Here is a 14,954-nt window from a genome sequence, read left to right on the forward strand (position 1 = left end):
CTCGAGGTGGGATGTTGCATCCCAGGAGACACCTCAAAATTTCAGTGTGTCACAACGACAGTCCAGCTGGGGATGTCTGGGGAGCAGACAGTGTATAGATTGGAAAAGAATTATGGAATGAGACATGCCTACCTAAATATCATATACTGTTGACGTTACTCATTCTTCACATGCTCAGAGGCAGGTGATTCCTCCATTTTCCTCAGTGCACTGCTGTGCCTTGGTTTGGAAGGAACTCCAGAGAGTTATCTGGACACTTATCCACATCTCTAAGGGCCCAGAGGAGTAAAACCCTGTTCCCTAAAGGAATGCAAACAATGAATCTGAGGTTTCCTTAAAAATGAAAACAAAACAAATCACAAAGTTTCTAGCCCATGTGATCTTCAAAGGTATACCTGGAAGTGTTTGGGCAATCTCTGTGTGAGAAGCCACAAAGTTGGCTGCGTAAGTGATTAGGGTAGGTCTCCAGTGTCTTTGCCCCTAGCGAAAGGAATGCAAAATAGCAGAGGTTGCAGGATTTATTCGTCAGAGTGTGAGAAAAAAGGCAAGGGAATCAATTTGCCTTGCGCAAGATTTGGATTACCTAGGTGGAGAAACTCTTTATTTATTATTAAGTTGCAAAAAAAAAAGGAGCACCAAATGTTGTTAGTGGTCTGTTCTCCTAGAGGTAATCTTCCACTCGCCCAAGGTGAGCGTAGGACTGCAACTGAGATTTCTGTGTCAGGAATTATTCTCACAAAAGTACAATAAACTGAAGGCTGTGGTTGTAATAACAGAACACAATTGGGGTGCTTAGCACTCAACCACAAAAACTCACATTTGAAGTGAAAGATAAACGAACATTTTAATATATTTCTACTGTGGGTGATATTTACATCAATCCTACATATGCTGTTTGAGAATACCATTATATAATGTTTACAATCAGGCATACAAAAAGATATGTTCTTCTTGCTGATGCACAACCTTTAACACATAAAAATAAATCCAACAGGGCAGAAGCCTCCAATGTATAGGTAAATAAAAATAAAAATTCAAACAAGAATAATATACAATGTTTCAGCAATTAAATAACAATAACAGCATCTTACAAAACAGCATGTGGGGGGAAAAATTAAGTCCAATATTGTACCACCCAACAAATTCAATATTCTAGGTGTCTAGAGCATTTTTTGGCTGATCTACACATGAGAACCGCAAGGTGATAGTGTCGTTGGGAGGGCTTCACCCCAAGGATATAGCCACGGCCACTTCTATGAATAAGCATTCAACTGATGAAGACATCTCGAAACAGGCACTGTACCGGACACCTGTTTTTTACCTACCCTAAGCACTCCAATTGTGTTCAGGAATTATCCTCAGGCTTGTCCACCCAGTGCTAGCTAGTTCCTCTGGCCTCGCTCGCCCTTGCTTTGAATATCTAGACTGAATCGGTCCGTGTGTCACCTGTCTCCTGCCCTACAGACTGCGCAGAAAGTCCAGAAGGCTGCGAAGCTGGTGTGCAGCCGCCTCGGCCAGTACAGGATGCCCTTCGCTTGGGCGGCCCGGTGAGTGTGCCTTGGATGCTCTCGGCGTAGCTTTGCGGTCTCCGACATAGGAAATGGAGAAAAGCCAGGAGCCAAGCCGAGCCACATCAGCTGCGAAGGTTTGCCACAGGGAGGCAGCGATTGAAGGCTCCGGGCAGGGGAGGGATGGAGAAGAAATGCCACAGGGCCATTGTCAAGGGTAGGCACGATTGGGCATGTGGCCAAGGCCCACAAACAGGCAGGGGCCCACTGACACAATCCCCCTGGAGTTCCTCCTACTCCTCCACATTGCATCCTGCTCATTCATCTGCCTCTGCTCCAGCCAAGTCAACAGTGGTGCTGAGAAGGAGGAGGAGCAGATGCCTCGGCCTATGTGGCTGATGTTGTGATTCCAAGTCCTCTCACCGAGATGCAAGACAATAAAGAGGTGTAATCCACAAAGCTTTATTCAGTAACTAGTCACTTCTTCATACCTGAAGGGAGTGTGAAGGCTAGGAGCTATCCTCTAAGTTTTGTGAACCTCCCAGAGAGCTCCGGCTATTGGGCGGTATAGAAATGTAATAAATAAATAAATAAGCTTAATTAGCTTAACAAAGCAAGGCAGGTGCCTATCAACTAAATGCACGGTTTCCTGCTGTGCCCAACAGGCTTTTCCCGGACTCCTCCTTCAGGGGAGGGTCTTGAAGCTGTAACTTCTTGCTGTATGGCTAGCCTGGCGGACTGCCTCCCACCTCCTCTCAAGGCCTGCTTAACCATCTGGCAGACTCCAGGATCTGTCAGTTCCTATGCTCCCTCCCACTCTGACAAAGACTGAGCTCCCAGAGGTGGGATGGAGGGAGAAGAGGGAAGATGATCTCTGAGCCTGGGCCTCCTCTTCGATAAGTTCCTGGGAAGATTCCTCCTTGACTCCTGGAGAGTTTGGGAGAATTTCCTCCCCTACTTCCTGTCTCAGCTGGTCTTCTTCAGCCTCTAAGGCCTTAGCTAGACCTAAGGTTTATCCTGGGGTCATCCCTGCCTGTTCCCGGGATCCCCTGTGTGTCATTTACTTGAACAGGGATGACCCCGGGACAATCCCGGGATAAACTTTAGGTCTAGCTAAGGCCTTAGTCTAATTCCGAATCCTCACCAGGGAGACCGGGGCTCATCCTGACACCTGATAGGTTTCCTGCTCCTCTAGAAGTCTACTTCAGTAGAGTATCTACTGGGCTGGGCTGGATCCGGCTCTAGAAGAAGGCCAGGAAAAGCACTTTCATTTCCTCTCTTTGTTCAGGACTTTTACAGAAAGGCTAGAAGATGCCCAAGGAAATGCGCATCCTCTTGCAATCCCCATCTAATTAATGTTCTCCTTGACGCCCCTTTTGTCCGTGGGCGCGGCGCCAGCCTCATCTCCATTGTGGTTCTGTCACCGCAGCAGTTTGTAAAAGATGCTGATCCCGAGCGCCGAACGAGCCTTTTGTAATTCAATTGCAATTTGATCCTTTGGCCTGTGAAGGAAAAAAACGCACCTGGCCAATAAATATTGAAGGTTGCATCAATGTCAGCCTCTTAATTGTAATGACAAACTGACATCTTGTATATACGTCTTGTATAGAGACGGGGGCGGGGGCCTGAGTTTCCTTTAAGAATAAACCACACTCCAAAAGGGAGCTACCTGCTATGCCATTAATGTACTGTGTAGTTTGAGCTTTTGGGGGAATGATCAGCGTTTTCTGGCCCATGCCGACATGTTCTTTTTGGGTTGCTTTGCTAGAGCACAGCAGTGCACGAACCAAGTCTTTGGGCAGCCCTGCTCCTGTGGGTTTCGTGGGCGGCTTTACGTCAGTAGCAACTCCCATTTTCCGCCACGCACTGCAAAGGCAGCTTAGCTGAGCGAACTGAGAACAGCCCTGACCTCTAGTGGCAGCAAACCGAAATTTCACCTAAACCGACATTTGACATTTTTGTCAATAAATATATTCTTGCCTCCGGAGCGCTTAGTTCTCTTCTGGGTGTACCTACTTCGGATGCTCACCTCCCTCCCTTCTTTTCTTGCTTATGTGAAACCTCAAAGAATATTAGAAGAGCCTTGCTGGATCGGACCCAAACGTTCAGCACCCCATTTCCCAAAGCGTACAACAAGATGCCCACAAGGGGGCATGAAGGCAACAACATGAGCATCACCCTTCTACTATGGTTGCTCAGGCTCCGTGGCTTTTGACCTCGGTGGATGTAATAAGCTGCCTGATACTGATTTGGACCAGTGGTCCATCTATCTAAGTATCGTCTGCTCTGATTAGCAGCCACTCCCCAGGGTTTCTAGTAAAGGAAAGGGATATAGCTCAGTGGTCGAGCACAAGCAGAAGGTCCCAGGTTCGATCCCTGGCATCTCCAGGTCGGGCTGCAAAAACCTGAAACCCGGGGGGGGGGGGGCGATAATGCTGCCAGTCAGTGTTGACAATACTGGGCTAGATGGACCAAGGGTCTGACTCAGTTGAAGGCAGCTTTCTGTGTTCCCATCACCTGTTACCTGACCCTTTAACTTTTAGCCTTCTGCATGCAAAGCAGGTTTTAAGAACATAAGAAGTGCCCTGATGCTGGATCAGACTGAGGGTCCATCTAGTCCGGCACTCTGGTCACACAGTGGCCCACCAGCCATCAGCCAGGGATGAACAAGCAGGACATGGTGCAACAGCACCCTCCCACCCATGTTCCCCAGCAACTGGTGCACACAGGCTTACTGCCTCAAATACTGGAGATCATAGAATCATAGAATAGCAGAGTTGGAAGGGGCCTATAGGGCCATCGAGTCCAACCCCCTGCTCAATGCAGGAATCCACCCAAAAGCATCCCTGACAGATGGTTGTCCAGCTGCCTCTTGAGGGCCTCTAGTGTGGGAGAGCCCACAACCTCCCTAGGCCATTGGTTCCATTGTCGTACTGCTCTAAAAGTCAGGAAGTTTTTTCTGATGTTCAGCCTATTGTGTGCTATCTCTATTTCTAATAGAGATAGCACACAGCCATCAGGGCTAGTAGCCATGGATAGCCTTCGCCTCCAGGAATTTATCCAACCCCCTTTTAAAGCCATCCAGATTGGTGGCCATCACTACATCTCTGTATTTTGCAGGACTTCACAAGCTTTCCTCTTGCAGAACATGGCACGAGTAGGCAACCTGGTAGCCTCCAGATGTTTTGAACTACAATTCCCACCAACCCCAGCCAGCATGGTCAATGGAAAGAGATTATGGGAGTCGGGATCCAAAACGTCTGGCCCTACCTCTTCCCCGTTGTGTCCTCCCTTGATCAACTTCCTTTCTAAAGTATGAAAGAAAGTACATGTTGGCTTCTTCTAGCAGGGAAAGTGGCCCTAGGGAATTTTGAGAGATCCTGATGACGTTTCTCAGAGGTGTCCTTCTCATGCCATCCGTGTAACCCTTTCTGTCTCCAGACCCGTCTTCAAAGACTCCCAGGGCACGTTGGACCTTGAAGGGAAATTCTCTCCTTTCTATAAGCAAGACAGCAGCAAGCTCTCTACGGACGACCTCCTGAAGTTGCTGGCAGAGTATAAGAAGTCAGTCCACAGCAGATGGGGGTTTTGGGGTTTGGGGATGAGTATATTTGCAGCCCCTCCAAAGGTGATGGGGGGATCCGGAGACCACCTCGGGGCAGTGGGGGCCTGGAAGACATTTTCCGGATTTTTCATCCAGACATCATCAAATTGAGTTGGGTTATTTAATAAAAGTATTGGAAGGGCAGAATTTCAGACTGCGTTTGAATATGCGTCACAGACAGTATTCTGAATTGTAATTTCTCCATTGGTCCAAGTTTTCTTGGGTGCCTTTGGTCTGGTCCTGAGAGGATTCCTCTGTTTGGGCTGTACCACTTTCTGACTCATATGACAAAATGCTCCTCCATGCCCGAAAAAGCCCCGCAAGCAGAAAACTAGCTTGTCCGAGAAGTCCAGGCCAGGGTGGGCCTTTCTCTCTGATTGCTAGTCTTCTATTTTGCATGGAGGATGACTCCATCACGTAAGCCCCCACTGGAAGTGGTACAACCTAGACAAGGGGAACCTCTTCATCGAGAACTACGTCCTCCTTAGAACACCATTTCCTTGGTGAAAAGGTGGGTTATCAATAAAATAAAAATAAAAATTTAGTACACAGGTTGATCAGGCCAGGATATTCTTTTAGTTATCTTGTTGGTTGGTTCTCACCCAATCCAAGAGACTGAAGTTTCAAAAAAAAAATAATTGAATACTTTTCTGGAGAATGAAGAATTTGCATTAGAGCTTGTCTTAGTTCGCATGTAAGACCAAACCATGGTTTAGTGTTATGTGAGTGAGGCTCAGGCTTATATGCATGCAGCCAGTGGGGGCTGGCAGCTCCAATGTCAGTAGGTGGTGAATCCATTGCAAGTTTCAGTCAGAACCAGTCAGAACCCTTAGATTGCTTCTTTAGACTTCTGACAGGATCTGACCTAAAACCCGGAGTGGATTCACCGCCCCAATGCCATCGGAACCATCAGCGCCCACGTCACTCTCACTCTCACCCCTTGTGCACTGAAGTTTCAATTAGACACTTCCTGTTTGGTAGGACCCATGACGTTCTGAACAGGAAGTCAAAACCTGAATGTGAGGATAGAAGGGGAGTGGGGAAGAGGAAGTGGGAACACACGTGCTGACGTTTGGAGGACTGGGAATGTTATTTATGATATCATGTATCTCTGCTTCCATGACTATCGTGATCGTTGTACTCTAAACCAGCCTTGCCAAACCTGGTGCCTTCTAGTTGGAGTGCAACTCCCATGGATACCCGTGCCGGCTGGACAACATGGGAGTTGTAATCCAACACATCTGGAGGGCACTAGGTTGGAGGAGCCTGCTCTGGAGCGCAACTCAGAATGTTTAAACGAGTGTGTAACTCCTTGCTTTCGTTGTTCTCTCGACCGTGATTGTTGTGACCTTCTGGCTAAACAATAAGCTGAATTCCTTCCTCTTGTGTTGTGGGGTTGCTGCCTTGGTTGTCGTGCGTTTTCTTTATTGCGTTGTCTCTTTTTTATTCAGACCAGAAAAGACAAAGCTGCAAGTGATTCCCGGCCAATTGAACATTATGCTACAGTGTGTTCCACCGGACTTCTCAAGTAAGGAACTGGTTTTTAATAAGATTTAACAGTCTGTGTCATTCTTTTGGATTTTTTCCAGTATTAATAGAATTATATTGGGTTCCTCTTGCTTACCCTTGTTTCTGAACCATGGTTTAACTCATCAATCATAGAGTCATAGAATAGTAGAGTTGGAAGGGGCCTACAAGGCCATCGAGTCCAATCCCCTGCTCAATGCAGGAATCCACCCTACAGCATACTTGACAGAAGGTTGTCCAGCTGCCTCTTGAATGCCTCTAGTGTGGGAGAGCCCACAACCTTCCTAGGTAACTGGTTCCATTGTCATACTGCTCTAACAGTCAGGAGGTTTTTCCTGATGTCCAGCCGGAATCTGACTTCCTGTAACTTGAACCCATTATTCCGTGTCCTGCACTCTGGGAGGATCGAGAAGAGATCCTGGCCCTCCTCTGTGTGACAACCTTTTAAGTATTTGAAGAGTGCTATCATGTCTCCCCTCAATCTTCTCTTCTCCAGGCTAAACATGCCCAGTTCTTCCAGTCTCTCTTCATAGGACCTGGTTGCCCTCCTCTGAACACGCTCCAGCTTGTCTGCATCCTTCTTGAATTGTGGAGCCCAGAACTGGACGCAATACTCTAGATGAGGCCTAACCAGGGCCGAATAGAGAGGAACCAGTACCTCACGCGATTTGGAAGCTATACTTCTATTAATGCAGCCCAAAATAGCATTTGCCTTTCTTGCAGCCATATCGCACTGTTGGCTCCTATTCAGCTTGTAATCTACAACAATTCCAAGATCCTTCTCGTTTGTAGTATCAAACCATCTCTGCTTTCAGGACATAGATAGGGAAACACCAGCTGAAAGTTTCTCCCCTTGGCCTTGTTGCAGAGGCAACGCTTAACCATGGTTAACTCAAACCATGATTCGCAAGCCCTCTGTGCCTCTTCCAGAGGGGGGAATGAACAGTTTGCTTGGTTCTCTCTCAGGAGACTTGCTAGTGAAGTGTTCTGTCTGCATATTATCACTGCAATAATTTCAGCCCTGGGAGGAAAGTTACATTAGAACATCAGAAGCGCCCTGATGCTGGATCAGACCAAGGGTCCATCTAGTCCAGCATTCTATTCACACAGGGGCCCACCAGCTGCCCACAGCAAGACATGAATGCAACAGCACTCATTACCAGACGCTAACTTGGACTAAGCAGGGACTAACCCAAAATTGTAATAACACAACTTGATTTTAAATGTGTTTATTCTTTCTTATTTTGAAAGAAAGTACTTCTTCACACGGCACATAGTTAAACTATGGAATTCACTACCACAAGATGTAGCAATGGCCACCAATTTGGATGGCTTTAAAAGGTGATTGGACAAATTCGTAGAGAAGGCTATCAAGGGCTACGAGTCTTGGTGGCTATCAGTTACCTCCAGTATCAGAGGCAGGATGCCTATATACACCAGTTGCTGGGGAACATGGGAGGGAGGGTGCTGGTGCACCCATATCCTGCTTGTGGGTTCCTGGCCGACAGCTGGTTGGCCACTGTGTGAACCGAGTGCTGGAGTAAACGGACCCTCGGTCTGATCCAGCAGGGCTCTTCTGATGTTCTTATGATTCTTCTTTCATTTTTGTTTACCGCTCTGGAATCTTTTGGAGACATACATTTTGTAAACAAACAAACAAACAAATAAATATATTATGTTGCTATGACATCAGTTGCATAGCTAGCAGAAAAAGCTTGCCAAAGCAGGAATACTTCCTGGTTTCTCCTTAGACAAACTAAAACAAGCTTTCCCTGTAAGTTTGTGGTCTTAACCAGAGTTAAGGCAACATGCCATGCTGGTTGCTAACCATGGTTAGGCGTTATATCAGTGCCAAATAAATCGTGGCTAGGTGGTTTCCCTGCCTCTCTTCTTGCAAGGTGACAAGCAGATGTTATGAACATCTCCCTATACATGTCTTTCGGAGGTGGGGCCTGACAAGATAAACCATGGATTCTCTGTACGTTTGCAACCTTAACCAGGGTTAAGGCAACAAACCATGTTTGTTGTTAACCATGTTCAAGCGTTTTATCTACATTAGGGCATTGTGAGCTTAGGTAAAGCTTTCTTTTTCATTTGGTTGCCTCGTGTGGCAATCAGATACCAACTTTTGTTTCCCTGTAGACTGTGTCACAGCCTCTTACATTCCCATCAAGCCATTTGAGAAGCAAGACCAGGTTGACGGCGTTGCGGTTGAGGTGGAAGAGTTTATCCCCGAGGTCGTGAAGTACTGCTACCCCTTCACCATCTACAAAAACCAACTCTACGTCTACCCCTTGCACTTAAAGTACGACAGCCAGAAAACATTTGCCAAGGTGAGCTTGGAACAGTTTTGGGCTGTTAAGGCATTGGAGGAGGGGGGGGTGCAAGTTTGAAATGTGTCCATAAAACAACTCAAAAATGTTAAGCAGAGGGCAGAGTTGCACTGTGCAACTCTGGATCAAACTAAAGGCCTATCTAGACCAGCATTCTGTTTGCACAGTGGCCAACCAGTTGCCTCAATGGGAAGCCGACAAGCAGGGCATAAGTAAAATCATAGAATCATAGAATAGCAGAGTTGGAAGGGGCCTACAAGGCTATCGAGTCCAACCTCCAGCTCAATGCAGGAATCCACCCTAAAGCATCCCTGACAGATGCTTGTCCAGCTGCCTCTTGAAGGCCTCTAGTGTGGAAGAGCCCACAACCTCCCTAGGTAACTGATTCCATTGTCGTACTGCTCTAACAGTCAGGAAGTTTTTCCTGATGTCCAGCTGGAATCTGGCTTCCTTTAACTTGAGCCCGTTATTCCGTGTCCTGCACTCTGGGAGGATCGAGAAGATAGCACCCCCCTTCTCATGATAATGCCTCTGATACTGGAGGTAATTAATCATCATCATCATTATCTCTTACCCGCCTCTCCATTTTGATCCAGGTGGGGAACAACAGTAAATATAAAATACATAAAACTGAATTAAGAACATAATATACATTGTTAAAACATCCTAAAACATTGTAAAGGCAACCTAAAATTCCACTGGGTAGACCTGCCGGAAGAGATCAGTCTTGATAGCTGTTCTTGAATGCTAATAGACTGTCAAGTTGAGGAGTCTCCTCCGGCAGGCCATTCCACAGCCTGGGAGCAGCAGAAGAGAAGGTCCTCTGGGTAACAGTTGTCAGCCTAGTATTTGCTGGCTGAAGTAGATTCTTCCCAGAGGACCTGAGTGTGCAGAAAGGATTGTACGGGAGAAGGCGATCCCGCAGGTAGCCTCGTCCCAAACCACGGAGGGCTTTAAAGGTGATAGGAAGGGAAGGAAGGAAAGGAACCTCTCGTGCAAGCATTGAGTCATTACTGACTCTTGGAGGGACGCCAGCTTTCGCTGACGTTTTCTTGGCAGACCTTATAGCGGGGTGGTTTGCTGTTGCCTTCCCCGGCCGTGATTACCTTTCCCCCAGCTAACTGGGTACTCATTTTACCGACCTCGGGAGGATGGAAGGCTGAGTCGACCCGAGCCGGCTGCCTGAAACCAGCTTCTGCTGGGATCGAACTCAGGCCGTGGGGAGAGTTTCAGCTGCAGAAACTGCTGCTTTACCGCTCTGCGCCACATGAGGCTCTTTAAAGGTGATAACCAACACTTTATACTTCGCCTGGAAAGTAATTGGCAGCCAGTGAAGAGATTTTAAAGCTGGTGTGATGTGGTCCCCCCTACGTGTACTGGTGACCAGACTGGCTACCATATTTTGGACTAGTTGGAGTTTCCGGACAAGGCACAAAGGTAGCCCTATGTAGAGCGCATTGCAGAAGCCAAGCCTTGAAGTTATATATAGCCACCATGACTTATGTAATCCCCTTTCAAAGCCATCCAAATTGGTGACCATACTATATTTTGTAGTCATGAATTCCATAGTTTAACCGTACGCTGTTTGAAGAAGTCCTTCCTTTTATTTGTCTGGATCTCCCACCGTTCAGCTTCATGGGATGATGGCCCCATTTGGTGCTGGTATTATGGAAGAGTATCCACTTTCTCCACAACATGCGTAATTGAGGTAGTATTGCGATATGGGGGATGTGTACTTTCCCCTCTTTACCTTTTGTAAATCACCAGGTGTATTTCTGCTGCTGTAGGAGTATGACTACTGGAAAAAATGTATACCCTGCATTTAACTTTCTTAAAAATATAGAAATTAATAATATCATAAACCCTTAAAAGCCAGAAAATGGAGCAGCAGATAAAATGAGGGATCTGTTCAAATGATATGGCTAGAAGCAAGAGGGGGGCATCTTGGTGTTGACGTGTGTGTGCATGTGTGGGACATCAATTTTGGTTCATGGGGAGGACAAGGGGAGAGATGGATCTGAGCAGGAAGACATTGTTTCTGAGTCCAGTCCTTCTTCTCCCCACTTCCTGTTCCAATTCCAGGCAAGGAACATCGCTGTCCGTGTGGAATTCAGAGACTCCGACGAAGGGGACTCCAGGGCTTTGAAGGTAAGTTCCCGAGTAGCGCCGAAGGAGCAGGGCCTTGCCTGATTCCTCTACCCCACTAGTGCACCTGTATGGAACAACCACCTGGAAGGAGTGACCATTGCATCAATGCCCACATACACACTTTTGGGAGTTGGGAGAATAAGCACTGTCCTAACCACTACTCATCACTGCCTTTTTACTGGTGTTCCTTCCAATCCACCCATATTCCTGTTTTCTCTTGCAGTGCGTCTACGGTAAACCTGGAGGTCCCCTGATGACATCGAGTGCCTACGCTTGTGTGTTGCATCATAATCAGAGCCCTGAGTTTTATGATGAGGTAAAAAAACAACGATACATTCCATTCTGACACGTTTAAGCTAAAGCGGAGCATACCGGGTGCACTTGCTTGCTCCTGATTCTCCGGATGCACAGAAAAGCGCTAGAATGGGGGTGTTTGTGGTACCCTCTGTGGCGTTACACCCCACAAGTCAGTTCCCTAATTTGTAAATCTATTGTGTTTATAATGTTGACCTGAGTAGGTAGAGATTGAATATCTTAGGAGGGGGGAGGAGGATATATAAGGGGAGGAGATAGGATGAGGAGATAGGAGGGTGGGTTTTTAAAAAGTACTTTGGTTCGAAAGAGAATTAGAGGATCAGGGTAAAGAGGGTTGTCTTTTGAGTGTAGGGTGCAGATAGTCAGTTGGTGTATATTAAACAACCCTGATAATAAAGAAAGTTCAAGAGTGAAGGTGTGAGAGAAAGGAAAGCGTGTATGAGAAAAGAGAAGGGATTGGATGAGAGGTTTTAACAAGGGTCTGAAAAGTTTTATTATGAAACAAAGTTTGTGAACATTGAAATACATTTTTATTCAGTTTGTTTTACTACCCCAAAAATCCCATGTGTCTCCTTGGCATTTATCATCTGCAGTTATATACATAATAACACCCGTTCTGACATTAATTCACCATCAGCACGTATAATTCACAGCGCATTATTTTATTCCTGAAATTATTCCTGTTGGACCCCTCTCTCCACATAGTTTGTAGAAAGGTGGTGTTTGTCCCTCACCTCAGGCTCTTAAAGTGGTGGCGCTTAGCTTGAGCAGGGAGTGTCCGCGGACAGGCCGGTTGTCAAGAGCCTGTGTGTCATGGCAGCCTCCCGCTTGCCAAGGGTAGCTGTCATTTTATATTAAGCCAACGTTCAGATCGGGATGTTTGCAAGGATATGCTTGGAAGTGGGTGAGCAGCTTGTGATGGAACCAGGCAGCAGTGGAGAAGAGGCGGAGTCAATGAAGGGAAGAGGGGAGCTTTGGTTGGTGTGGGCTGTGGAGGTGGGGGAATGGACGTAACGGGCAAGGCTGTGCATGTGTAGCAAGGCTGTGCGTGTGTAGCAAGGCTACAGTGTGTAGCAAGGCTATGTGTAGCAAGGCTGTGCGTGTGTAGCAAGATACAAGAGCAGAAAGAGATGGGGTAGCTGCTGCCACGACACAGGCTCTGAACACCAGACCTCACGTCTGCCACCACTTCTTATGGGGCGACACAGGCTCTGAACACCAGACCCGGCCGCAGCTACTCCCTGCTCAAGCCAAGCACCACCGCTTGATACGCCTGAGGCAAGGGATAAAGCCCACCTTCCTCCAAACTATGTGGAGAAAGGGGTTTAAAATGGAGAAGGATGTTAATATATATAATAATGCGCTGTGAGTTATATCTGCTTAGGTGAATGATTGTCAGAGTGGGTGTTATATGTGTAAACTTAAGATGATAAACGCCAAACATACACGTGGGATTTTTGTGGTAGTTTTAAAACAAACAATCAAAATTTATTTTTAAAAGTTCCTAAGCTTTGTTCCAAATAACAACATTTAAAAACCTTTTTGAAACCTTCCATACAATCCTTTCACTCATTCACATTCGCGCTTTCCTTTTTCTCACACAATCACTCTTGAACTTTCTTTATTCTCAGTATTGATTAATATACTTCCACTACGTGCACACCACACTCTAAAGACACCACTCACTACACCGACTCTCAAATTTCCCAGAACTTAAGTACCATAAACACAGAGAGCACTAAAGACTCTTAAGAGTACCTAACAAGTCCCTCACAATCCCCTCCATCCTTCCCTTATATATATCACTCCTCCCCCCTCCCAAGACATTCTAACTCCGTCCACTCAGGCCAACATTCTAAAAACCACAGACTTACAAACTGCAGCCATACATTTGGGAACTGACTTGTGGGGTGTAACACCACATAAAGAGATGGGGTAGCTGCGCCCTGGAGGACTTTGAAGGTAAGGCCAATGGGGTTGTGATGGCATCTGATAGGAAACCAGATTAGGGATTTAAAGGGTTTTATTTATTTATTTATTTATTTATTACATTTTTATACTGCCCAATAGCCGAAGCTCTCTGGGCGGTTCACAGAGATTAAAACCATAATAAAAACAACCAACAGTCTAAAAACACAAATACAAAATACAGTATCAAAAGCACAACCAGGATAAAACCACACAGCAAAATTGATATAAGATTAAAATACAAAGTTAGAACAGTAAAATTTAAATTTAAGTTAAAATTGAGTGTTAAAATACTGAGAGAATAAAAAGGTCTTCAGCTGGCGACGAAAGGAGTACAGTGTAGGCGCCAGGCGGACCTCTCTGGGGAGCTCATTCCACAGCCGGGGTGCCACAGCAGAGAAGGCCCTCCTCCTAGTAGCCACCTGCCTTACTTCCTTTGGCAGGGGCCCACGGAGAAGGGCTTCTGTAGATGATCTTAAGGTCCGGGCAGGTACATATGGGAGGAGGCGTTCCTTCAAATAACCTGGCCCCAAACCAGGTTATTTATTTATTTATTTATTAAATTTATATACTGCCACATAGCCGAAGCTCTCTGGGCGGTTTACAAAAGTTAAAAACAGTGACCATTAAAAAGTATACAAAATTTAAGGTGGTCACCAGTTTTAAAATCTCTTCACTGGCTGCCATTTCATTTCCAGGCGAAGTATAAAGTGTTGGTTATCCCCTTTCAAGCCCTACATGGTTTGGGTCCAGGCTACCTGTGGGATCGCCTTCTCCCGTACAATCCGCCCCGCACACTCAGGTCCTCTGGGAAGAATTTACTCCAGCCAACAAAAACCAGGCTGACAACTATTACCCAGAGGACCTTTTCTTCTGCCACTCCGAGTTTGTGGAATGGCTTGCTGGGAGAGATTCGTCAACTTAACAGTCTTCCGGAATTTAAGAAAGCCATAAAGACTGATCTCTTCTGGCAGGCCTACCCAGTTGAATTTTAAGATGTCTTTTTAATAATGTGCTGCTTTTAATAACGTATTAGTTTTAAATGTTTTAATTAGTTATATGTATTTTATGGTGTTTGCATTTGTGTTGTACTCCGCCTCGTTCCAGAGGGAGAGGAGGGTAACAAATTTATTATTATTATTATTATTATTATTATTATTATTATTATTATTAGAAAGAGAGGTGCTCAGTACAATGAAATGTGGGTCTTTTCCCCTCCTCCTCCTCCTCCTCCTCCTCCTTCATCTTCTTCAAGTAGCTTAAAATGCATCTTGGTCAGTGTATTATTACACCAGTGTAAAGGCAGCATCTCATGGTGTCATTTTTTCAGATTAAAATTGAGCTTCCGATTCACCTCCACCAAAAGCATCACTTGCTTTTCACCTTCTATCACGTCAGCTGTGAAATTAACACAAAGGGGACAGCGAAAAAGCAGGACACCGTCGAGACAACAGGTAGGTTTGGGGTGGGAATCTGGATTCTCTGTTCTCCCCCGAACTTCTGCGCTAGGTAGAGTTAGGAAATGAGGTCTATGGTGGTGACTCTTCCCGC

General features: G+C 46.0%; 1 protein-coding gene across 2 annotated transcripts in view; it reads left to right on the forward strand.

Moving 5' to 3' along the window:
- DOCK11 (dedicator of cytokinesis 11) overlaps nt 1-14,954 on the forward strand; it is a 122,269-nt gene that overhangs the window by 40,490 nt on the left and 66,825 nt on the right. For both annotated transcript variants that reach the window (XM_063141849.1, XM_063141850.1), the window contains exons 14-20: nt 1,465-1,547; nt 4,950-5,072; nt 6,564-6,640; nt 8,782-8,972; nt 11,055-11,120; nt 11,344-11,436; nt 14,734-14,857. In XM_063141849.1, coding sequence (XP_062997919.1) covers nt 1,465-1,547; nt 4,950-5,072; nt 6,564-6,640; nt 8,782-8,972; nt 11,055-11,120; nt 11,344-11,436; nt 14,734-14,857 — 757 coding nt within the window. The remainder of the gene's footprint in view (nt 1-1,464; nt 1,548-4,949; nt 5,073-6,563; nt 6,641-8,781; nt 8,973-11,054; nt 11,121-11,343; nt 11,437-14,733; nt 14,858-14,954) is intronic.

The sequence above is a fragment of the Elgaria multicarinata genome, chromosome 15 (assembly GCF_023053635.1).
Source record: "Elgaria multicarinata webbii isolate HBS135686 ecotype San Diego chromosome 15, rElgMul1.1.pri, whole genome shotgun sequence".
Taxonomy (NCBI): Eukaryota; Metazoa; Chordata; class Lepidosauria; order Squamata; family Anguidae; genus Elgaria; species Elgaria multicarinata.